Here is a 25,517-nt window from a genome sequence, read left to right as displayed (position 1 = left end):
ACGTGTAACATTCAACAATACATTATTTAATCCATTTAGAAACGGTTTATGGCAGTGGATTTCAATCTTTTTAAATCTGTGGACCTCTTAAAAGTTTCTAATGAAGTTATGGACCCCTTTGGAAATTGGGGGTCTGTAGAACACAGGTTGAAAACCAGTGGTTTAGGGAGACACAATATGACCCGTGTGATTTTTAGCATAAAACACAAATAATCTAGATAATTTTCAAAAACTTTTAGTTCTATTTAAATAATATGCAAGAGCTCTGTGATGTCCTTCTCAGTACTGCACACACTATTCCAGATGAAGCTGCACGATTTATATAAAAGGTATTATAACATTTGCCATATTATTCAACTTTCCATTCCTTATGCAATCTAACATCTTGCTTTTTGGACTACAGTTGCATACAGATCAATGGAGATCTCCACTGATCTGTCTACAGTGTCACATAGTTCTCTTTGTTCAGTATTTTTTTAACTCAATAATTCACTTACAAATAAATCTTTAAAAAGCAAATGCTATCCCTTAAGTTATGGGTATTTTTTATTTATTTGTCAAGTGTATACTGTAGCTTTTAATACGACAGATTTAGAAAGCATTAATATAAAATACACAGTTAACTTACTTGAGGCCTCCCTGCTCTCCCGATCATTTGCAGAATATCTGTTTCACTGTATTCTTGAAACATTCCTCCAACATAGTGCAATGTAGATTTTATAACTACCAGATGTGCGGGTAAATTTACTCCCATAGCTAAGGTACTAGTAGTAACTGAATCAAATTAAAGCATATTAATTTAATAATAAACAGTATTCGGTATACTAGCAAGATTTTAAATAAAGCAGCAAATATATGGTCCAATCCTGTGAGGTGCTAAAAAATATCTGTTAACATTTACAGGTAAATCAGGGTCCAATCTTTCATTCCTTGTGCACCAAAACTCACATTGAAGTAACTCCTAATCATTCAATACAAATAGTTCAGGAACTGTTTGAATATAGCCATGACTTCATCCTATTTTGTAGTGACTAGTATACTTTAGGACAGTTTTTGGGTCTTTTAATTTGCCTGTAAAGTGACATGCACATCTATAGTACTAAAATAATTCTCATAATAATGTATTTTTCATGACTCACCAGTCTCAAACTCCAGGCCCACAAGGTTCATAAGAGCAGTGGCAGATTAGCCACTGGGCCTGTAGGGGGCCCTGGAAAAAATGGGGGTCCCCATGCTCCTGCTGGGGAATGGGGTTGGGGTGCAGGGACTTGCCACGTTCCGCTTACCTGGTGCTCCTGCCAGGGAGCAGGGGAAGGCTCCACGCCCCAACCCTGCTCCCCAGCAGGAATGTCAGGCAGGCAGAGCACGGCAAGCCCCCACACCCCAACTCCATTTCCCCAGAAGAAGTGCATAGGGGGAATGACTGCAGGCAGAAGGGGTGAGGAGGGGCCCAGGCCCCAGCCCCAAAAATGCTTAATCCACCTCTACACAGGAGCAACCAGGCTCCAACCCTCCACATGGTAGTACTGTATTCTGGCAATAGCTTACTTGAGAACCATGAAGCCCACCTGCATTAGTGAGATTCTGCCCCTACAGTCTGATTTGTGGAGTCCCCAAGTGGCTATTTGGCTCACTGGCCCTACTTAAGCCAGCGACAGGAAGCCATCTGAACAATGAGGCTCCACTCCCTTGCTTTGTCCCAATCCCTACTACCTACTCGTGCTTCCCCAGCTTGATCTCCTGGCAATCTGACCTGCTTAACTCCTGGCACTTGACTGGTAGTTCCTGACCTCCATTTTGTCTCCTGCTCTAGACTCCCTGGTGTAAGGGACCAGAGTGTAGGCAGTCTTGCCCAGCAATCACAGCTGGGCTGGGGTTCACATGTCAAGGATGAAAGTCAATGAACAGGGATCAGAGGAATCACTACAGCTGGGTTCAGTAAGCAAGAGTCAGGGTCAGGCTAGAATCAGAGACCAGAGATTAGAAGATGAGGTGAAGTCTGGTGTTGCAGCAGGCCAGAAAGTCTGTGTGGTTGCCCAGACAATTTCCTGGGGCACCTACCTGCGTTAAATAGTGCGCTTCATCAATCAGAGGACTGCAGGGTACTCTCACTCTGGGTCATTTGGGAGGTACTTCCTGTGATGCCTACTTCCCACAATGCTCCCTGGATGTAGCTCTGCAAGCCTTCCCAGTGGCACTGTGGCAATGTCAGCTATCCCAGGATCTGCAGACCTAGGTTCTAGTCCACGGATCCTTACATCTGGTATCTGGACCCAGTCTGACTCTAGTTCCTGACTCCTGTTCTGATCTCTAGTTTTCCTCCTGATTCTGATCTCCCAGTGTCCCAACTCAACTGATTCTTGACTCTAGTCTTGTAACTGCGGACTTTAGGGTATGACTACTATGTCTGGCTACCCATCACACAGCATCAAACATAAAAGACATATTGGTAAATCCAGAGTTGAAAGTAAGCCCTGCCCCTTCTTCCCTAGGCTCTGCCCCTTCCAGGGCTCAGAGCTGGCCCCCACCCTGGCCCAGGAGCCTGGCTGCCCTGTGTACCGGTAAGTCCTTTAAGTTACTTTCACCCCTGAGTAAATCACAAGTGTGTTGATTTACTTGAAGAATTTGGTCATATGTAGATAATATTTTTCACATGTTCAATCTATTTTCTCTATGAAGAACAGGATAACATGATTAGAACTAAAGAGCTGGTTTTCCATTTTCAACTGGTATTTCTCTTCCTCAATGAAGTAGTAATATAGAAATTATTTTTGAAGGGAAAAGAAAAACTGAAATTAATGGGAGTTATGAATGCAAGAGGAATGCAGGATCAAACCCTAAAGTACAGGCCCAGTCATGCAGCCTCATGTGAATGTTAGTATCATTTATACTGTAATAGCACTTAAAATGTCCTAAATACTTATTGAAACAAATTGACCTACTCATATACAGGCTTCAGAACCATACTCTCTATCATCATGGATTTCATGACATAAAAATAAGCGAAAGAATCATAATGTTTACTTTTTCCAAATACGAATCCCCTCACTATATTTAAAAAGAAAAAATATAGTAACAACGTTTTGACTTTCAAATGTTTAAGTTTACTTACAAAGTACTGGTAAGTCTCCCCTGGTAAAAGCTCCTTCAATTATTTTTCTATCAGATAGCTCCATACCAGCATGATGATAAGCCACACCACACATTAAAAGATCTGAAAAAGAAATATTATATCCATTGCCTTTACTATCTTTCGTCAAGCAAATATTATTAATTCATGTTGGCAAAAATTAGCACTGTTGTACATGAGTGCCAGGTTTGTGTAATTTTTAGTGGTGCCCAGAACGGGTCCACGCACAGCCATCTCATCCATAGGACGGACTGGGGCAACTGCCTGGGGCCCCGTGCTTTGGGGGTCCCCACGCTTCAGGGGGATGGGGGATCCAGGGTAGCCTGAGGAATTAGTGGGGGGCCTGGCACTAGCAGCAGCAAGCAACCCAGCCACAGCACACCACTGCTCTGGCCCCTCCCCATTCCACCCCTCCCCCCAAGCCCCTGCCTTGCCTCTTTCCAGCTTCCACCCCCTCCCCTGAGCAACACCGGGAGCTGGTGGGGTGCAGCAGAGTGGGGCGCACCAGGGCCAGGTCACTCGCTAACCCCCCAGGCCATCCTGGACCCTGCATCCCCCTGAAGCGCTGGGACCCCCAAAATGCAGTAAGCCCATACACTGATGGAGCCGTGCCCAGTTTCCTAAATATTGGTGGAGCACGGGCACCACGGGCTCATATAACTGACTGCCTATGTTGCTGTACTTACCTCTCACTTTGGTATCTTTTGTTGAATTTGCACACTTTTGTAATCTATATATAAATGAAACAAAAATAATAAGTATTTTTCAAACCCAAAACTACAAAACATTTTTACAAATTTATATACAATATGAAGACATACTGCGTTTTTAAAAAAGCACAATGATATCCTATGAAGAACTCTGCATAATGACATTAAACTTTGATTCCAGCAGTTACGCTCATTAAATCATAAGATTTATTCTTCTGTTTAAATTCATTTGTCCTTATTTCTGTCACATCCTTGTGTTTTTCAATACAATCCTATCTCATATCTACATTTTAAAATACTAAAAGGTCACTGTCAATGTATATGGCATAATTTTTAAATAATTTTCTCAGTTATAATTACCTTTTGGATACCTGAAACTAAAAGCTCTTTGTTTTCAGAGGACTAAATCCTGTAATCTAAACTCAGGCAAATCTCCCATTGTTTGAGTAATGTCTATATGTTTAAATAGAGAATTAATATCCAGGAAACTGGGTAGTAAGTCTACAGCACTGCAGTATTTCATGCACTAACTGACCCTGTGGACTCTGCTACCATATATTGAAAGTTCTGTAGCGCACTTTCACTTACTGCTGATTCAAACAGCAGTAAGCCAAAGAGCACTATGGGAGTTTTAGTGCACAGAAACGGATCCACATACAATTTAGCACACAGCAGGCAAGTGTACTATACATTTTACACCCCAGGTTGCCAAACAATAACCCTCCTATAAGCAAAAACTAAATTTTATTATTGCACCCTCCCATGGTAAAATCTACAAGAGGATGACAGTGAGTGCCAGAAACTCTATGAAGAGAGCCGTGGAGAAAACACGGAGAGTAACCTCCAAACTGCATATCTGCCAAGGATCCACTAACAAACAACTGCCCCTTCACACTGTTCTTTGAGGCCACTTTCCCTCATTCACTGATCCCTCCCTTTGGTACAACAATCACCCTTAGCAGCAACATGAGTTTATGGGTCTTCCAATGGGTGGCATTAAAGCAACTACAGATTTGTAAGGAATGTTTCCACCAATCTGGGACGACAGCATGCCACAATGAGTAGTTGCCTATCAACTCCACCAGATCAGACCTCCTCCTGACCAACCTCATGAGAGTTCACTATGAATCCCAACATCATAGTTCTCTAATACAACTTCCATAGGTTTGGGGAAAGAAAGAGAATGCTAAAGAGCATCTCTTCTTTTGCATCTCACTTACTTTATGCAGGTTTCTCTCCACTACATAAACCTAAGTGAAGAGGAGCATATGGCCCTGAATAAGTATTGAAGGATTTGGATTTGATTATTTTCCCATAGTAAAAATACTGGGTGCATTGTAAGCCTGTTCATGAATGTTGGGCTATTCATGTCAATATTCTTTGAATACTGATGAATTTGGACTTGGGAAAGAAACATTTATGGACGTAATCTTGCAGTACTTTCTCAAGCAAAGTTTCTAGTCACTTCTTCAAACTACTCTGATTTCAATGAGAGTTTTGACTAATTAATTATAATAAATAGTAATAATACTAGTGACTGGGCTCAAAGAGTTTCAAGAACGTCTCAAACAGACATTAATATAGAAGGCTACTAATAGTTGTTTAATAGCGTCTGAAATTCTGAACACAGAATTGTATAATTATTATCTCAAGATCCATTTGAAATCTGTTTAAAAAAAACAGCCTTCAAATAAACTTTAATGTAAGTACTGTATTAAAATATACATGTAGGTCTCAATTCAGGAAAGTACTTAAGTATGAGCAAATGTCTATCAATTTTACAGAAAACACTTAAGCATGTGTTTGAAATCCCATTGATTTAAAATGGGAATTAAACTCATTCTTTAGCATTCTTCTTGAATTGGGCTCTAATAAATGCATTTGAGATTGAACAAGACACACAGCTCCTATTATTCCTACCAGGAGTTGTACAAATGAAAATGTAGCTTTGATATAACTTCCTGGTGAAATAAATAATCACTAACAGAAGTTAGGACTGTGTTTACTAAGGACTTGATCCTGCAAAGACTTACAGTATCTTAAATTAGGCACATGTATCTGTGAGTAGTTCAACAAAACCATATCCAGTGGGATTATTCATATGTGTAAGTCTTTGCAGGCTCACTGGAAATTAATGTTTTTATTCTTCAGAAAACAGGTAATTTAAAATATTAAATGCATTTAATGTTCATGAAAAGTACCCAAAAGACATCCTTCAAGAACAGATTCCTTTATTTAGAGGAAATAAGTATAGCTCAGTCAACAGAAATGCAAGTTGGATTACCCAGTCCTATAAATGTATCTCAACCCTATTCTGCAGAGAGCATTCTAGTGGCGAGAAATTCCACAATCCAGTCTGCACGGTCCATTCAGTCCCTGGCCACTAGTGAAATTTCCCAGCAAGGTGGCCAACTGCAATAATGATTTTGAGATATAGATACCTCTCTACTAGAAATTGTATTGAACCCACCAACCCTCTTGACATGGCCCATAGAATGGCTAGAATACACCTACGCTTTTATTATAGCAGGGACAAGGACAGACAAGAGGGAATATAAGACGTTCATTAGATTTCCCTTCTAGATGTCTGAACACTAATGTAAGAAGTATGGGGAATAAACAGGAAAACCTAAAAATACTAGTGAATAATCACAATTATGACATAACTGGCATCACAAAGACTTGGTAGGATAATTCACATGACTGGAATATTGGAAAACAAAGTTTCAATGCGTTCAGGAAGGACAGGCAGGGAAAAAAGGGAGGAGGTGTTGTATATCAAAAATGTATACACTTGCACTGAGGCTGAGGTAGAAGTGGGAGGCAGACCTGTTGAAAGTCTCTGGGTAACGATAAAAGGAGTAAAAAAAAACAAGTGTGATGTCATAGCAGGGCTCTACAATAGACTACCTAACCAGGAAGAAGAGGGGGATGAAGCTTTTTTAAAAACTAACAAAATCGTCCAAAGCACAGGACTTGGTGGTTATGGGAGACTTCATCTACCCAGGCTAAAATAAGGACAGAACAAGTTAAGAATTACAAACAGTACTGGGTTTATCATGGCACCAGTGGCACCATGGCGCCGGGCCCGCACTCCGAAGGGGCCCTAATGTCTGGACTATGGTCCCACCTCTTCAACCCACTCTGCCTGGGTTCTACCCGGACAAGGCCCAACCCACCGCTCACTCTTCACCCCTCTCTCTCCTGCCTAACCCCTGGTGTGTGAGTGGTGGGCCGGGCCCCTCCAGGCTTGTGGGTCCTGAGGAATCCTGGCCAGTGCAGGCTGGGCTCCCACTCTGTCTTGGCTGGTTGTGCCACTTCCGAAGGGCCAGAGGGATCCCTGACCAGTCCAAGCAGTGGTGCAGGCTCAGTCCATGCATGGACATAGTCCCTTCAAGCAGGCCGGTGGGTGTGGCTGGGGGGCAGGAAGAGCATGGGGGAGTGGGTCTCTAGAGGGTCTGTGGGTGGCACTGGGGGTTCTGTGGTGTACGCCTGGGGGAATGAAAACAGATCACCTGCAGATTTCTTTGCTTCCCTTTCACAGGTGACCAAGAGGCAAAGGGAAGGGAGTGGCAGCTGAGAACATCCATTAGTTTGAGGGGCAGTGCCCTCACATAGAGGCAAGGTGTGGGGCACATGGAGTCACATGCCACTGCCTCCTCCCCTTTCTGCAAGTGCAGAGCTTCCCAACTGAAAAAAGAGGGCGCTGCTCAGAAGATGCCACTTTCTGGGTCCTAGGGCTGCTTGAGTTCCCATTCTGTGTGCTGGGAGCCATCCTGTTTTCTGTTCAACAGTGAATGCCCATGGCGGGGAAGGGCAGGAGCAGACTCTGGCTAGGGGGAAAGAGGCAGTGGAGAAGGAAGGGGCATGGGATGGGGAAGCGGGGGCAGGGTGGAAGGAAGGGAGTGGGATGAGAAGATGGAGAAGTGGGGAAGGGAAGGGGTATGGGATGGGAGAAGCGGCGGCAAGGGGGAAGCTGGAGCCCAGCATGTGGCATCCCCTTGGCAGAAGCTGGGGCTCCCCTGTTAAGCAGGTCCATCAAACCCTCACCCTGACAAGCCCCACCTCCCCTGCATCTGTACCACCCCGATGAGCCACCCCCTGATGCCCTCCCTACTGAGCCCCAACCTGCACCTGGACCCCCACCCAAATGAACCCTTGTTAAGACCCAAACACCTTCACCTGGATCCCCTGCAGAGTCCCATTGCCGCTGCACCTAGAACCCCCCAATGAGCTTCTGTGCATTCAGATCTCCCACTGAGCCGCCCGCACCCAGACTGCTGCACAGAGAACTTTCTTACCCCAACTGACCCCCCTACAACAAGTCCCTCTGCACTTGGATCCTACCGCCGGTATGTGCCTGCTCTCCCACACCTGGTGCGCCTGGCATGGAGGGGCAGAGCCCCAGGGTGTTTCTGGCGCAGGCCTGGAACTTGCACAGTCAGCGTGGGGTGCAGCCTCACTGCTGTGTCCCAGTACTGGGTTGGGGGGACGCTGCAGGGTTATCTCCCATCTCCATGCAACCAGTGGCCTGTACTCCCCACTGCCATGGTGGAGCCTCCACATTTATTTATTGACAAATAAAATTTGCAGAATTTTAAAAATAGTGTGCAGAATTTTAAATTTTTTGGTGCAGAATCCCCTGAGGAATGTAGGGTGCTGTGCAGCTGCGAGGAAGGTGGTGGGCAGTGGGGAAGTCTATGGATGGGGGCGCTGAGTGAGCAGTGTGGTGTGCAGGGTGCTGTGCAGTTGTGGTGAGAGGCCAGCAGGGGAGGCCTCTGGGAGGAGTGGGGGCTGAGCATAGAGATCTGTGGTGGAGGTCTCTGGGCAACAGGGGCTGGGTGTAAGCGTGGGGCACTGGGCAGGAGCTGGAGTGGTGCGGGCCTGCCCTCAAAGAGAAGGGGCATGCTGGCAGCACAGGTCTGGCAGCTGCAGGTTTGTAAACAGTGCCCTCCTGCTGGGCTGCTCCCACTGCACTGTGCCTCATTGGCCCCAGCCCGCCCTACACTCTGCAGACTAACCATCCCACCCCCCTGCAGCTTGCCCCATAGGGGCCCACAAATATGTTTGGCGCCAGACCCACAAAAAGTTAATCCAGCCCTAAAGCCTTGTCTACACAACAGAGTTTGGTTGACAAAAGTCAGCTTTTGTCGACAAAACAGTACACATTACAACGCTTCTTCCGCTGAAAAAATAGTCCTGCTTTATTTCAAGAGGTGCTCCAATCCTCAGATGCAGAAAAACATGAACAGGGGTATGGAAAGAGCTAGTAAATGAAAATTATGAGAGAGAGAGGCAGGAGAAGGAAAGTCAGGAGTAAATTTTAATGCGTCAGAAGCAGCTGACAAAAGTGATGGAGGTGCATAGAGAGATGTTGGAGTCCCTATTCTTACTGCAGGCCTAATACATGTGTGCTTGTCCCTCCCTGCAGCCTATACAGAACTGCTTTCCATACCCTCCACAAACCTCTCCCACACCTTCCTTGCATCTTCCCAGCCTGTCGCAGTACCCCATTCATTCCATCCCTTCAGATGGGTTCCAAAATGATAGCTGGAGTTACAAAAAGCTATGAGAGTCTACATCAGGAGACTGCCCTTCACTGTTATCTCCCTTTCAACCAAGTGTTTTCTGGATGTTGTTAACTGATATTTCGTAAAAACACACCTGCTGAAAGACAATCTTTATTTGTCTCCTACACACAATGGTTGCTGCTAGAATTAATACACAGAAAGTCACATTTAATACATAGAAAGTCACATTACTAGTGTTCATTGTTAAAATGGTGCCTTAAAGCGTCCTTGTTTCGAATAGTGCCCCCACTGTGCCCCTCTAATAGCCCTGGTACCTGGCTGCTCAAAATCAGTCACCAGACAATCTTCCTCCGTGCTCCACTCTGGGGGAAAATTTTCCCCATTAACCTCACAAATACTATGCAGCACAGCAAGCTGCTATGACCATGGGAATATTTTCCTCATTTAGGTCTAACCTGCCATAAAGGCAGTGCCTGCAAGATTTTAATCTGCCAAACACACATTCAACAGTCATTCTGCCTATTGTTGAAGTGCTCCTGGCTGCTGCCCAGGTTTCCTGTGTAAGGCTTCATGAGACGTGGTAGTAAGGGGTACGTTGGGTGTTCCAGGATCACTATGGGCATTTCAATATCCCCCATTGAAATCTTCTGGTCTGGAAAGAAAGTCCCTGCTTGCAGCTTTCTGTACAGTCCTGAAGATGCATGTCATGCCCCTTCCCTGACGTCAATGAAATGACCACAGTGATCTACAAGCACTTTCAATAGCATAGAGAAATACCCATTTCTATTGATGTACTCCATCGCAAGAGGGTCCGGGGCCAAAATTGGGATATCCATGCCATTTATCACCTCGCTGCAGTTAGGGAAACCCAGTGCCGCAAAGCCATCCACTATTTCAGACACATTTCCAAGTGTCACAGTCCTTCATAGCAGGATGAGATTAATGGCTCTTCACGGATGCAATAATGCAGTCTCAACGGTTGATTTCCCAACTTCAAACTGATCTGCAAGTGACTGGTAGCAGTTTGGAGTTGCCAGCTTTCAGACAGCGATCACCACACACCTCTCCACCAAAAGGGCAGCTCTCATTTGGGTGTCCTTGCAAAGCAGTGCTAAGGCAAATTTCACACACAGTTCCAGAAGATGACTTTCTGTTTCTGAAAGTTCTACAGTGGCTGCTTGTCATTCCAGACCTGCATAACAATGTGATCCCACGATTCAGTGCTTGTTTCCTGAGTCCCAAAGTGACTGTGCGCAGCTGCTCCTATTTTTACTATTGCTATATTTGAATGCCAAAAGTAATCTGATGTTGTTTCTTTCCAAGGCACATAGCAGGTCAGGCACCTAGGACTCCTGTTCAGCTTATGATATACGGCATGACTAGCCACGAAGTGTTCATAACAGCGACCACAAAAGTAGAGAGCAGTGCAGGAGTCATCCTTTCAGGCAGATGCGCAGTAAACAGTAGCCGTTGAAAAATGGCACAAAACGCAGTCAGAAGCCCATGGAATGCTGGGACATAAACTGCATCATGGGACATTGAGCTCATACCCATAATGCACTGTGAACAATGTTCCCTCTAATTTTTTACATCCATGTGCAGAATAAATTTTGTTATGTGCACCAATATGGAGGTGATATGTGGTGGGTGGAGCTGAGGGGTTTGGGGTGCAGGAAGGGGCTTAGGGCTAGGGCAAAAGGTAAGGGTGTAGGGTGGGGAGGGTGCTGGCTGGGAGTGAGAGCTCTGGGATGGGGCCAGGGATAAGGGGTTCAGGGTGGGGGAAGGAGCTCAGGGCTAGGGCAGAGGGTTGGAGTGGGAGGGTTCCAGCTAGGGGTGCAGGCTCTGGGGTAGGGCCAGGGATAAAGGTTTGGGGGTGCAGGCTGACCCAGGGCTGCAGCGGGAAGAGAAGACTCCCCCCAGTCCTCTCCTGCTGCAGCAGCCTGTGGCCAGGGGAGAAGTGCCTCTCCCCGGCCATGGCAGCTCTGGAGCTAGGGAAGAGGTGTCTCTCTCTGGCCATGGCAACTCCAGGGCTGGGGCCAGGGGAGAGGCACCTCTTCCCGCTCACGTGGCCCTTGATAGCCTGCTGTGTGACCACACAGCTTAGAGGGAACTTCGACTGTGATCCACTTGGCCTCCTCAAAACTTCTAGCTGCAGAAGGTGGCAAGTAGCACAGTGGGATAGCTATCCATGGCACACTGCTCTCACTGTCAATGCTAGAGCACCAACTATGGATGTGCTCCACTGACAGAAGCAGCATTGTGTGAACATGCAAAGGGGATGTAATTATAGTGGTTTTTGATCGTTGGCATAACTTGTGTCACAAAACTCTGCAGTGTAGACAAGGCCTTGAACAAATTAGGTATCTTCAAGTTAGCAAGGCCTGATGAAATACATCCTAGTATACCTAAGGAACTGTTTGAAGAGAACTAGTGGAGGACGGGAGAGATCCCAGAGGGCTGGAAAAAGTCAAATATAGTACCTATCTATAAAAAGGGGAATAAGGACAAACAGAATTATAGACCAGTCAGCTTAACTTTAGTACACAGAAACATGATGGAGCAAATAATCAAACAATTTGTAAGCACCTAGAAGATAATAAGGTGGTAAGTAAGAGTCAACATGGCTTTGTCAAGAAAAATCATGTCAAACCAACCTAATATCCTTTGATAGGGCAACAAGCCTTGTGAAAGGGGCTTGGGGGAAGCAGAACATGCGATATACCTTAACTTTAGTAAGGCTTTTGATTCTATCTCACATGATCTTCTCATAAGCAAACTAGGAAACTACAGCCTAGATGAACCTACTACTTCCAACCTGCACAACTGGTTGGAAAACTGTACTCAGAGTAGTTATCAATCCTTCACAGTCAAGCCTGGAAGGGCATACTGAGTGGGGTCCTAAAGGGATTTGTCCTGAGTCCCGTTCTATTCAGTATCTTCATAAATGGATTGGAGAATGGCATAGACAGTCCACTTACAAAGTCTGTGGATGATACCAAGCTGGGAGGGGTTGCAAGTGCTTTGGATTAGAATTCAAAATAATCTTGACAAACTGGAGAAAAAGTCTGAAATAAATACGATGAAATTCAATAAAGACAAATGCAAAGTACTCCACTTACGAAGGCATAATCAGTTGCACAAATACAAAATGGGAAATGACTGCCTAGGAAGGAGTACTGCAGAAAAAGATCTGGGGGCTATAATGGATCACCAAGTAAAGGTGAGTCAACAATGTAATACTGTTGCAAAAAATAAGCAAACATCATTCTGGGATGTTGTGAAGGGTAGCATCCTGTCCCTTTCTCTTCTGTAAATGCAAACTGCTCACAGACATTCTGTTCAAACAACTTGTGCAATTTATATACAGTGTTCTCCCCACCACCTTTACAAATGCGTGCAGCTCTACATTTACAAGCATACACCTCTTAACTCACTGAGCCAAGGAGGGGAGACAGAAGTTATCTTCCCCTTGATATCTCTTCTGGCTCTGGCTCTCAAAAGCCTACCAGTGTCTTTCTTCTCTAAGCATTTCCTGCCTGTGCCTTTTCTACCTACTGGGCTAAGATAATTAGCCTTCGGGGCTCTCCTCAGCCCATTCCAGTCTATCAAGTAGGCAAATATTTGCCCCTCAGGTTTATTCCAGGGTGATATAATTGGAGATCCAGCAATCAGAATTCTGGTACAGCTGCTGCTGCCAAACACTTTGTCACAGATGTACTATCAGGAGTGGTGTGAGCAATACAAGAAGTAATTTTTCCACTCTACTCAGCTCTGATAAGGCCTCAGTTGGAGTCCTCTGTCCATTTCTGGGCACCATACTTCAGTTAAGGTGTGTACAAACTGGAGAAAGTCCAGAGCAAAGCAACAAAAATGATTAAAGATATAGAAAACATGACCTATGAGGACAAATTGAAAAAAAAAATAGGTTTGTTTACTCTGGAGAAGACTGACTAGGGTCTTAACAGTCTTTGTGTATGTAAAAGGTTATTATGAAGAAGGCGGTGATATTTTGTACTCTATATCCACAAAGGACAGGAAAATAAATAATGGGCTTAAATTGCAGCAAGGGAGAATTAGGACAGACATTATGAAAAACTTGCTAAACTATAAGGGTAGTTTAGCACTGAACTAAATTATCTAGGGAGTGTGTGGAATCTGTTTCTGGAGGTTTTTAGGAACTGGTTAGACAAACACCTGTCAGGGATGGTCTAGATAATACTTAGCCCTGCCACAGTGTAAGGACTGGACTAGATGACTTATCAAATTCCCTTCCAGCCCTACATTTTTATGGTTAGCAACTACGAAAAATATACATATACCTTTGTTTCTGTTCCACAGTCATAATAAATTTAGCATCTTTTGCGAGAACTGAAGCAGCCTGCTGTACTCCTTTTCTTGTGGCACAAAACTATAAACAAGAAAATATCTTTTTTGTATTAATTGCACTAAGAAGAAAACCACATGATTTCAAAAGCATTAAGAGAAAAATGTATTATACCACAAGGGTTGGTTTCTGTTCAGAGTATGTTTGTACAACACTAGCTATTTTGTAGTTAAGTGTTAAGTCAAATTTGAATTCTGTTTGGTTGCTACTGCAGGGAAATCCAAGAACTATTTTGCGAAGCTTCACAGGTCGATGACTTTCATCTATTTTCAGACATACAGCAGGTCTCATACCATCTGAAAGCCATTCTGCAATCTTTAAAGAACAATGAAGCAAGTTAAAATGATGCTTGAAAATAATGCCTCTGTTATTTAACATCTTCTCTTCAAACTACAGCATATACATAATAAAGAACTGGGAAGCAACTATTTTTACTGCCCCACATGCCCTATGACGTTGACAAAGAGAGGTTACATGTTAAGTCTTTTTTGTCATCTCTAAACTAATGAATAATCTTGAAAATAATTTCTTCACTAATGAGTAGACCAAATTCTGTTCCAAATTACACCGGTACTATTGAAATCAAAATCTGTCCCCAGGCTTTTGTGACTTGTGTTAGCACCCTTAAAATTGTAATTAAAAATATAAAAACTTCAATACTTCATCAATTTTTGGTTGATATTTCCATATTGTTGGGGCCAGAAGTTGTATCTGCGTTCATCAAGACAGCAGCATTCAGTTGAGAGCCCAGAAATGACAACTTTATTTTAAAATTCACGTCAAGCTGATTTTACAGCTTTACTCACTTTTCTTTATTTAAGTTTAGAACATAAGAATGGCCATACCAAGTCAGACCAAAGGTCCATCTAGTCCAGTATCCTGTCTACCGACAATGGCCAATGCCAGGTGCCCCAGAGGGAGTGAACCTAACAGAAAATGATCAAGTGATCTCTCTCCTGCCATCCATCTCCACCCTCTGACAAACAGTCTAGGGACACCATTCCTTACCCATCCTGTCTAATAGCCATTAATGGACTTAACCTCCATGAATTTATCCAGTTCTTTTTTAAATGCTGTTATAGTCCTAGCCTTCACAACCTCCTCAGGTAAGGAGTTCCACAAGTTGACTGTACACTGTGTGAAGAACTTCCTTTTGTTTTAAACCTGCTGCCTATTAATTTCAATTGGTGACCCCCAGTTCTTGTATTATGGGAATAAGTAAATAAGTTTCTCAAATGAAGTTCCTCAGGATTCTCAAATGAAGTGAATAGTTTAAAGAACTTCTGCTTTTACAACCGATGTCAAAGAAACAAATATTTTTTAAAAAGTAATTAAAAACTGTAACGCTTACATCCTCAGCATTTGGGATTGTTGCAGAAACAGCCACAAATCTCATGGGAGTAAGCGTGGCAGGATTCTCTGAGATACGTGAAAGAGAAGACTGTATAGTCTTCATTCGACTGACTACAACCTCAAGTGTTGCACCACGGCTTTCATCTTTCACAACATGTACCTATTAAAATAATTAAAAGACATCTGTGAAATAACATTGCTTACTTTTTGCATTCTAACCCACAAATATGTTAAAAATAAATATATAACATTGTTATACTTCCAAAAAGTTTTCTTCTTCTTCTTCATGTACAAACAGACTATAAAAATCACTACCTCGTCAATGAGGAACAGTCGTACCAGTTGGACTAAAGAGTTGTCTCTCCATTTTCTAGTCATGCTATCCCATTTTTCCTTGGGGGATGGAGGTGGGGGGAAGAAGAGGCAGAAGAAATTATGAAAAACAGATGCCAAAAGTAGTAGCAGAGACAGACCTTAAACATGACCAAATTTTTATGATAAAAACAACAAACTAAAGTTCTGATGAACTAATGTTACATATTTTGCATTTGACACATTATTATTTTATTACTAATTATTGTTTATATAGTACTCCTGAGGGCATTCTTCACCAAAAAATTAAAATTCTATGCATAATATTTTAAAATTCGGCAAATTTTATTTGTCAAATAAATGTGGAGACTCCAGCATGACATTGGGGAGCACAGGCCACTGGCTGCACAGAGGTTGGAAATCACTGTGCAGCTCCCCCCATCCAGACACGGACTCAGCGGTGAGGCTGCACCCAACCTTGACACAATGCAAGGAGCAGGCCTGCCCCAGAAACACCCCAGGGCCCTGCCCCTCCATGCCAGATGCACCAGTTGTGGGCAGGCAGGCTCAGCAGGGCAGCATTCAAGTGTGGAGGGGCTTAGTGTGGGGGGATCCAGGAGTGGGTTGAGAGGGTTCTGTGTGGGGTAATCTGGGTGCGGGAAGCTCAGTGGGGAATCTAGGTGTGGAGGGGAATCTGGATTCATTGGGGCTTGTTTGGGGTTTTTGAGTGCAAAGTAATTGGACTCTGCAGGGGGTTCAGGTGAAGGTGGTTAGGGTCTGGATGGGTCTCAGTGGGGGGCCAGATGCTGGGGGAGTGGGACTCGGGTGGGGAACCAGGTGCAACTGGTTGGGGCTCAGTGGGGTGGGGATCTGAGTGCAGGTAGCTTGTCGTGGTGGTCCAAGTGCAGCAGGAGTGAAGCTAATTGGGGGAGGGGGATTCTAAGTGCAGTGGGTGAGGCTTGGTGGGAGGGTCTGGGTCTGACGGGTTCTGGATGGATGGGGGTTGGGTGGATAGGTGAGCAGCTACCTGTACAGGGATTCCTGCCCCGGCATCTGAGGAGCAATGGTTGCAGAAAGTGGGAGAGGGAGTTTGCAGAGCTTCCTGCAGCCAGGGGATAAATCTGGGGGTGGGTCTGACCCAGCCCCAGATGCCATGCAAGGGAAAAGGAAGTTCCATCCTCCCCAGCCCAGCCCAGACTAGCAGCTGAGCCCGGCACAGGGTAGGAGCCACCAGCCAGGTCTTCCCCAGTCCTGCCTCCTGCCCCCCAGTGATTTACCTCTCTGCTGGTGGCCCATGGCACCCAAAACATACTGCTGGAGAGAGAGTCGCATGACAGCTCTTGTGGCTTCCCTGTCAGAAAGTCATTTTTTTGGCAGAGAAACAAAGAAATCTGTGGGGGGTCATAAATTTTGCATGTGCGCAGTGGCACAGAATTCCCCCAGGACAAATACAGCACTAAAAGTATGCATGGCAGTTTACAGGCAAGTAAAACGGCCTTACAATTATACTGAAAGTTTCCAATCTCTATAAAACAAGGGGAAGCCCCGGAAGCATACCTACATTAGCTAGACTATATGCAGTAAATTATTTCTACAATACATTTTTCTTCAGATTTTTGGTTTAGAAAAAAGATCAATAAAACAAATAGCAAGTTATATATGAAACCTACTGGTGTGGTCGTAATAATGTGAGCATGTTGTATTTCAAATAAATCATCCATCACTGTATCTCCTGTCAATTCTTTACAGCTGAGCCCTATAGGTCCAAATTTATCTTTCCAATCATCAAAACGCTGACTGCACAGAGCTTTTATTGGAGCCACTAAAAATAATACAAAATTGAGGGATTATGCTGAGAAAAGTAAAGGATTTTAAAACAAAACGTCAAGTGTATTGCTGAAGCTGCTAAATGCCTGAGTTTTGGGGGGAAAATTCTTGAGCAAAGCTAAAACCAGGACACCTTAATTAACATGTATATTAAAATGTACCCATTGAGTTAACGATGGCACTACTCTCTTCTGTCTAGACCAGTTCTGATCTCTGGACTATAGTTCTTCCCTGCCCACAAAGTGAGAGAAAAGACTTGAACATCCCTCTGGAACACATCTCTTTATACCAAAATGCCTAGTGCCGTCTCATAATCCTCTGTTTTTTTCTGACTCCCACAGGAGAACAAAAACCCAGCTGACAGAGCGAGACTCTCAACAGGAAAAGCACTCCTAGCAGCCACATAATAGATTAATATACAACGGACAACCTCACTCCAAATTAGAGCTTGATTTTTCTGCGGCACTCTTTAATACACACATAGGAAGAGTCTTCATAACAGAAAACATGATCCACAAACTGCAAAGTTAGAGTCAGTTTCCTGTAGGACCCCATCTAGACTCCGTACAGAGCTATTTGTAATCATGAGCGTGTAGGGAAGCAAGCCTGAAGTCATCACCAGGCACAGATTCATATAATGAGTCTTCTGCAACACTGACATTTTTCCTGAGGATGCCAACACAAATTATATCTTCCCTAGGTGGTGGTTCATTTCTAAAATATCAAAAAACGAAATGTCTCTGATTCCCCACACTGACATACAAGTAGCAACAGATACAAGCCTTTCGGGATGGGTAGCTCACATAGAAATTGCCGTGCCTCAGGACCTTTAACCAGTAAAATAAGTGATCTATTAATGACACTGAAGCAGGAGTAATAAAGTTTGTCCTGTTGCAACTGCATTCAAGGCTAGGTAGTCAAAGTCCAGTTGGAAAAAGCAACCACAACTGGCAGGGCAGGGGGGGGAATAAGTACCAGGAGTAAAGGTGTTCAGATAAATAAATTTCCTGATTCAGTGGTCAGCATGTCAGTCGTCTGCATTGCTAGGAAATCACTACCACCAAATTCTTGTTAAGCCACAAGCAAATAAATCCAGGAAAATCTTAGGTTATCAGTAACAATTTTGACGGGCAGCTTCTCCATCCTTCCCAAGTCTAGGTGGGGGAAAATGGGGGAGATAAGGAGCCACCAGTGGCCCCCTAGTCCTCAGCCACCCAGATCCAGTGGCATCCTCAGTCAAAGTAGAGGGGAACAACTCCTTCACAGATCTTATGCCCCTGACACGTCCACTCTCTCTCTTTATGCCCCGGTGCAGAACGCTGTACAACTATCTCCACCCGCAGAGAACTCCCTTCTCCACAGTTTAAATCCACTTTGCACTGATTGGGACAAGAAAAGGTCCTCTGATAAGGAACAATATCATAACTCTAAACTTCAAGTGATCTGACTCCATCTACTGTCAGCAAGGAACTGTAATACACATGTCTAAAAAAGTACTAAATTTGTGGTTTGCAGTGCTGTCACAGCTTTGTTGTCCCAAGATATTAGAGAAAGAAGGTGGGCAAGATAATATCTTTTATTGGACCATCTTCTGTTGGTGACAGAGGCAGCTTTCAAGCTTACACAGAGCTCTTAAATCTGAAGATATTACCTCACCCAACTAAGCTAGTAACCTTTGTAAATGTAAAGCTGACCATTTAACATAAGACCACCAAATATGTTGAATTGTGCCAAACTGTATGTGGCTTTACAACGTGGACAAATCAAGGGTAGGGGAAAAAGTCACCAGTCTCATTTGATGTACATGAAGATACAAAATTTCTTCCTCCAAAAAGAAAAACAGAATGACAGATCAAGAGATATCATTACCTTAAAATATACTAATTACATTTTATTTTTGTTATAATTAAATCAATGCAAATAACTCTTAACCTTCCCTGCTTTGTCCTGTAGATTAGGAAAGAAGAAATGGTTAATGGGAAGGCCGTGTCATGGTCTAGTGGACAGACCAATGGACTAGGATTCAGAAGACCTTGATTCTATTCCTAATTGCACATTGAGCAAGCATTTCCAGTGCCTCTGTTTCTTCACAGCCTCTCTCTATTCAGGCTATAAGCTCTTCCAGGCAGTGACAGTCTTTTACTATATGTACAAGCAGAGCCTAATAAATGGTTCCCAATCTCACTATGCAATACAAAGATAAATAATAATAATAATAATAATAGTTGTCATGATAACACATATACATGATTACAACAACAACCCTGATACAATACATACGTTTTATGAAGTAGGCCTCACTTAGTTGTCATCACATATTTAAGTTCAAGCTTATTAAAGGTAACCAATAAGTGTACATAACAAAATGTAAAAGTTGAAATAATTTTCTATCATTGCTACTAGCTAATAATTAATTGTTTAAAATTAGCATAATACTCACTATAGACAATTTTAATATTTAACCAAGGCATCGGCACTTCCATTAGTAACCTTGTAATAGCTAGTTCGAACATTACAGTTTTTCCAGAACCAGTCGGCGCACAAATCACAAAATTCCTATCTGTGTAAAGAATCTAGGAAAGAATTAGAAGGCAGTAAATATAATGAAGCTATTCAGTATATACCTATTCATTCATTCAGACAGAACTGTGAAGGAAAAAAATTACACAGGAGGGATTATTAAATTGATATATGTACCAGTGAATGACTGCTGGTATGACAAGTTTTTTCTAAAGATTAGATATTTTGTATGAGATGAGAACTTAACTTTAAATAATGGCAAAAGAATAAAGACTGTCTTTTTCTATGCCTAGCTGCCATTGGAATATTTATTAAAGAGATGCCATACACCTGTAACTATGATGTAGTGATGGACTGTCGACACAAACACAGAAATGCCAGTCTCCAGACTCAAATTACTGCTGTACAAATAGACCATTGTCAATGTGCAACTATTAGCAAAGAGAGGCTCATTAAAGTTGTATTAATTTTGCTGTTACAAAAATTTGAAAGACATTCCTGTAGTCTTTTTATAATTTCTGTATCTATTAATGCCAATACTTGTAAAAAGACCACTTTAACAGAATTCTGAATTTCAAACTACTTTTATGGAGAAAGATATTATAAAAACAAAATAAGTGAACATAGTTCCCTATTTAGGCACATATTAATTTAAAATATTAAAATAAAGTTTCTCAGCAGACTCATTAAGTTTATTTGAATCAAGGAAAACAGTTACCTTTTTGCTGCTGAAAATGAATGTTGGAAAACTTGCTTGCTATTTTTATACTAGGGAGTTGCACACTTTGTTGCTTCCGTAGAACAAGCTCATTACATTCATCAGGAACTTGTATCACTACATCCTCCCCCACAAACTCCCTGCATGCCACTCTCCCATCCCCTTCTATTTTAGGGACTTGCTGAACCTCCCCATCCCCCTTCTTCTTGCCGTGGCCTCTGCGTGTTCCCAATCTCTTCCCTACCAGAGATTCATGTCCCACATCTCTCACTAACAGCACTGTATGCACTCTCAGTCCTCCTATTACTCATTCCCCCCGCATTCTCCTCCCACCAAGGATTCTGTGTGCCCCCATTTCTCCCACCCCAGTGGCTCTTTGTGCACCCCATTCCAAGTTCCCTCATTTTACCCCTCCCCCATGCCAGGGATTTTGCATGTATCACCACTCCATCCCTTGTCCCATGCTTCCCCATTTCCCTTCCCCACCCCAACATTCTTATTCTCCTTTTCTCTCTCTTTCAGAGTGTCAACATTTTAAAATTGTACAGTAACTCCTACTTAACGTTGTAGTTATGTTTCTGAAAAATGCGACTAAGTGAAACAATGTTAAGCGAATACAATTTCCCCATAAGAATGAATGTAAATGGGGGGGTTAGGTTCCGGGGAACTTTTTTTTTGCCATACAGTACAATAATCGGGAGGTGCCCCCACCTTACCCCACAAAGGCACAGCCTACTGGCACTGGAAACAATGAGGCAGGCAAGGAGGCTGAAGGTGCTGTAGGCTAGAAGCACGTTGTGCAGCAGGAGCGGCAGCTTCCCCTACTCTGCAAGTACCAGGGGCGGGGGGCTCAACCCTCGGCCTGCCCACACCACCCCTTCCCCCAAGCCTTCCCCCGTAACCTTTCTTCCCCCTCCTCCTCCCCCCCCTTTACTCCCATGCCTCCTGCCCTTGGCAATCAGCTGGCTTGCAGCATTTAGGAGGCAGGAGCGAGGACATGGTACACAGGCTCCCGGTCCCTCCCCAGCCTCCTGCACACCGCAGGGCAAGAGGCAGGGGGAGAAGGGGGAAGGTGCTGATCTGTGGGGTCTGATGGCAGGCAAGAGGTGCTGGGGGAGGGGGCCTAGGGGAGATGATAGGAGGGCTGCCAGCTGCGGACAAAGCAGGCAGCCAAACAACGCTATAGCGAAGTATTGCACAACTTTAAATGGAGCATGTTCTGTAATTGAGCAGGGATGTAAGATCAAAACAATGTTAAGCGAGAGGACATTAAGTGGGGAGTTACTGTGTTAGGAGGATTGGCAGAACTAAAATAAGGGGAATATTTTAATGGCTGTTACCAACCAGTTCTTTGATCTATAGACAATTAGAGAGGTTCTGCCCATGGATGCCTATAATATGCCCTGAAAATTCAGAACTGATCAGATAAAATATTCAGGAGTTATCAAATTACATCCAAATCAGAAAAATGTCATGAAGCTGAGTAAGGCCTCACAAGCTTGACCAGTTGATCAAAAACAAGTAACTATATTCTGTAGTTGAACATAATATTCCTTTAATATACAGTTAATTGCAATGACTTATGAATATATGAGGCTAAGTGAATGATATTATTTTGTAATTAAGTCCTTTCATGTTTAAAATTACTAAGCCAAATTTATGAACTACTTAAATCATAAAAAGAGAGGGTTATTCACCTTGTGCAGTAATTGAGGTTCTTCAAGATGGTATCCCTGTGAGTGTTCCACTTCAGGTGTCAGTGAGTCCCAGAGCTGTTGACTGGAGATTTTCGGTAGCAGTGCTTGGTTGGGACGTGCATGCACAGAAGCTGTCTTGCAGCCATTGGAAGCTCATCCAGCATGTGCACAGCCCAACCCCTTCAGTTCCTTCTCTACCAGAGTCCTTGTATTGAACTCCAAAATAGAGGGGAGGAGGGTGGGTAGTGGAGCACCACAGGGGGACACACCTCAAAGAATGTATGTTCTGAGGCCCAAGTAGTAGCTTTGCAGATATCTGCGATTGGTACGTTGTTCAGGAAAGCTATGGATGCTGCCATGGAGTGAATAGAAAGGGATCTGATCTCCTTTGGTGGCTCTCTTATTTTTTTGATAACATAAGCGAATGCAGCTTGAGATCCACTTAGATAGTCTCTGCATAGATATAGCTGAGCCCTTGGATCATTCTGTTGTCGAGATGAAGAGTCTCAGGGATTTGTGAAAAGACTTTGTTCTATCCAGGTAAAATGCTATTGCTCGAATGTCTAGAGCACAGGTGGGCAAACTTTTTGGCCCAAGGGCCACATTGGGGAATAGAAATTGTATGGAGGGCCATGAATGCTCATAAAATTGGGGTTGGGGTGCAGGAGGGTGCTCCGGGCTGGGATTGAGGGGTCTGGAAAGCAGGAAGGGTATCAGGGCTGGGGCAGGGGGTGCAGGCTCCAAGCAGTGCACACCTCAAATGGCTCCCACAAGCAGTGGCATCTCTCTTCTCTGGCTTCTATGCAAAAGCACGGCCAGGCAGCTCTGCACGCTGCCCCATCCACAGGCACCGCCCCTGCAGCTCCCATTGGAACACATAGGAGCGGGACTAGGACCACGCCGTGCATGGTGCGGCCCCCGACCCAGCTCCCCAGCCAGAGCACTGGAGCATGGCTGAGCCCCGTAGTGCGCCTCATGGGCTGGATCCAGTCGAGAGCTGTAGTTTGCCCACCCCTGGTCTAGAGTGCGTAACATGGCTTCCTATGTGCTTGTGTGTATTCTGGGATAGAATGTGGGGAGATTAATAGGTTGGTTGATATGCAAAGATGATGCTATTTTGGGGAGGAATTAGAGTGAGGTCGCAACGTTAAAGACGACAGTATTTGATGGATTGGCCATTAGTACACCTATCTCGCTTACTCGTCTTGCGGAGGTGATAACCACAAAGAATGCCACTTTCATTGACAAATACTGCCCAGAACAAGTGGCCAGCAGTTCAAAGGGTGGTCTAGTTAGGCCTTTGAGAACTAGGTTTAGATCCCAAGTGGGCATAGGTTGGCATACTTCTGGGTAAAGATTCTATATGCCAGTGAGAAATTGCTTGGTGGTCAGGTGTGCAAATACCAAGAATCCATCAATTTTATGATGGAAAGTGGTGATCGTCACAAGATGTTCTTTAGAGCCTGTGGACAGCCTGGAGTTCTTTAGCTCTAAGAGGTATTTTAGCACTAGTGATAGTGGTGTAGTGCTGGGAGTGAACTGTTTTTCTGACTCCATATGGAGAATCTTTTCCATTTTTGTAGGTAAGTAATGCATGTGGATGTATGTCTGCTATTCAATAACATATGTTTGACTTGATCCAAACAGTTTAATTCGTGTTGCTGGAACCATGAAGGAGCCATGCTTTCAGACGGAGTTTCTCCAGGTTCAGATGGAGGATCTGACCATTGGCATGCGAGAGAAGATCTGATGTCAACAGGAGAGTTCATGGAGTGCAAACCGTCATGCGCATCAGGTAAGGATACCAGGACTGTCTGGGCCACACTGGGGCTATCGGAATAATTTTGACATTGTCGTTCTGAATCTTGTGTTGGACTCTGGGGATTAGCGGACTTGGTAAGAATGTATATAGAAGCACTGTGTTCTATGTGAGGAAGGAATCCCCTAAGGATTGAGGGCCTAATCCTGCTTTTGACCAGAATAGGGAACATTTGTGATTCTGTGATGTTGTGAATACGTTGATGGTGGGAAAACCCCATCATTGGAATATATGTTGTAGGGCTGCGGGATATATTTCCCTTTCATGTTCCTGGGAGAACTGTCTGCTTAAAGTGTCCCCTGTGCTATTTTGACATCTGGGAAGACAGGAGGCTGAGATATCAATGTGGTGATGAATGCATCAGTTGCATAGTTTTATGGCCTCAGTATCAAGGAAATGGAATTGCACTTCCCCTTGTCGATTGATGACAGACAATATCACATGCATGTTCTACATCACCTGTACTGTTTTGTTCTTTATGAACTGAAGGAAATGGAGGATGGTGTTCCGTACTGCTCTCAGTTCTAATAAGTTGATCTGGAGATGTCTCCCCCACTGCTGACCATCTGCCACGGATTGCATGATGATCCAGGTGTGCACCCCAACCTATCAGTGAGGCATCTGTTGTGATAATTATTGAGGGAGGTTCTTGATAAAAGGGGATCCCTGAGCAGGGGTTCTCCTGCTTTGTTCACAACTGAAGGGATTCTAGGACTCTAAGAGGTGGTGTTAAGGTCTTGTTCAGGCTATGTTTGATGGGTTTGTATAGTGAACTCAGCCAGCCTTGGAGACAGTGCATATGTAATCTGGTATGCTTTACTACGAATGTGGTGGCTACCCTATGTCCTAGCAGCTGTAGACAGGTTCTTGCTGTGATTCGCAGACTGGTGTAAACTATCTCGAAGTTTTTTTTTTATTGCCAGAATTCTGTTCTGTACTAGAGATGCTCTGGCTTGAACTCAATCAAGGGATTCTCCAATGAAGTCTAGTTGTTGCGTGCACATCAATGTCGATTTTTGTATGTTTAATTGCAGTCCTAGTTTTGGAAGAGGGCAGCAGTCCATTGGGTGATTTCTGCCATCACTATCTGAGTGGGGCCTTACAGGAGGCAGTTGTCTAGAAACAGGAAAACATGATCCCTTGCTTATGCAGGTGCACTGCGATGACCACAAGGGGGTTGGAGCAGTGTGGTGCAGTGGACACACTGAATGGGAGCATCCTATATTGGTAGTGCTCGCATCCTACTGTAAAGTGGAGGAATCATCTGTGTGCTGGGTGTATGGTAATGTGGAAATATGTGTCTTGTAGATTGAGGGCTGAAAACCAGTCCCCCTGTTCCAGCATTGGAATTATTGTGCCTAATGTGACCATCTTGAATATCTGGAAGTGGATGAACTTGTAGAGTTTTTGTAGGTCTAGTATGGGTCACCATCCTGTTTTTCTTTTGGGTCAAAAAATAGTGAGAATAGAAGCCCTTCCCTCTGTATTGCGTAGGTGTTGGTTACACAACACCTAC

The 25,517-nt window shown here is 43.9% G+C and overlaps 2 protein-coding genes across 10 annotated transcripts in view; both read right to left on the bottom strand.

Moving 5' to 3' along the window:
• The window catches only part of TGFBR3 (transforming growth factor beta receptor 3), a 518,676-nt gene that overhangs the window by 147,122 nt on the left and 346,037 nt on the right, over positions 1-25,517 (bottom strand). The window lies entirely within an intron of this gene.
• Positions 1-25,517, bottom strand: part of HFM1 (helicase for meiosis 1) — a 105,657-nt gene that overhangs the window by 64,982 nt on the left and 15,158 nt on the right. Inside the window, 10 exon segments of the mRNA XM_050962113.1 lie at positions 629-774; positions 3,113-3,214; positions 3,817-3,860; positions 13,691-13,779; positions 13,870-14,070; positions 15,107-15,268; positions 15,424-15,501; positions 16,698-16,771; positions 17,087-17,242; positions 19,688-19,820. Of these exon segments, the coding sequence (XP_050818070.1) occupies positions 629-774; positions 3,113-3,214; positions 3,817-3,860; positions 13,691-13,779; positions 13,870-14,070; positions 15,107-15,268; positions 15,424-15,501; positions 16,698-16,771; positions 17,087-17,242; positions 19,688-19,820 (1,185 nt within the window).

This window comes from Gopherus flavomarginatus, chromosome 7, assembly GCF_025201925.1.
Source record: "Gopherus flavomarginatus isolate rGopFla2 chromosome 7, rGopFla2.mat.asm, whole genome shotgun sequence".
NCBI lineage: Eukaryota > Metazoa > Chordata > Testudines > Testudinidae > Gopherus > Gopherus flavomarginatus.
The sequence above is the reverse complement of the archived record's forward strand: the minus strand, read 5'-3'. Positions and strand labels throughout refer to the sequence as shown.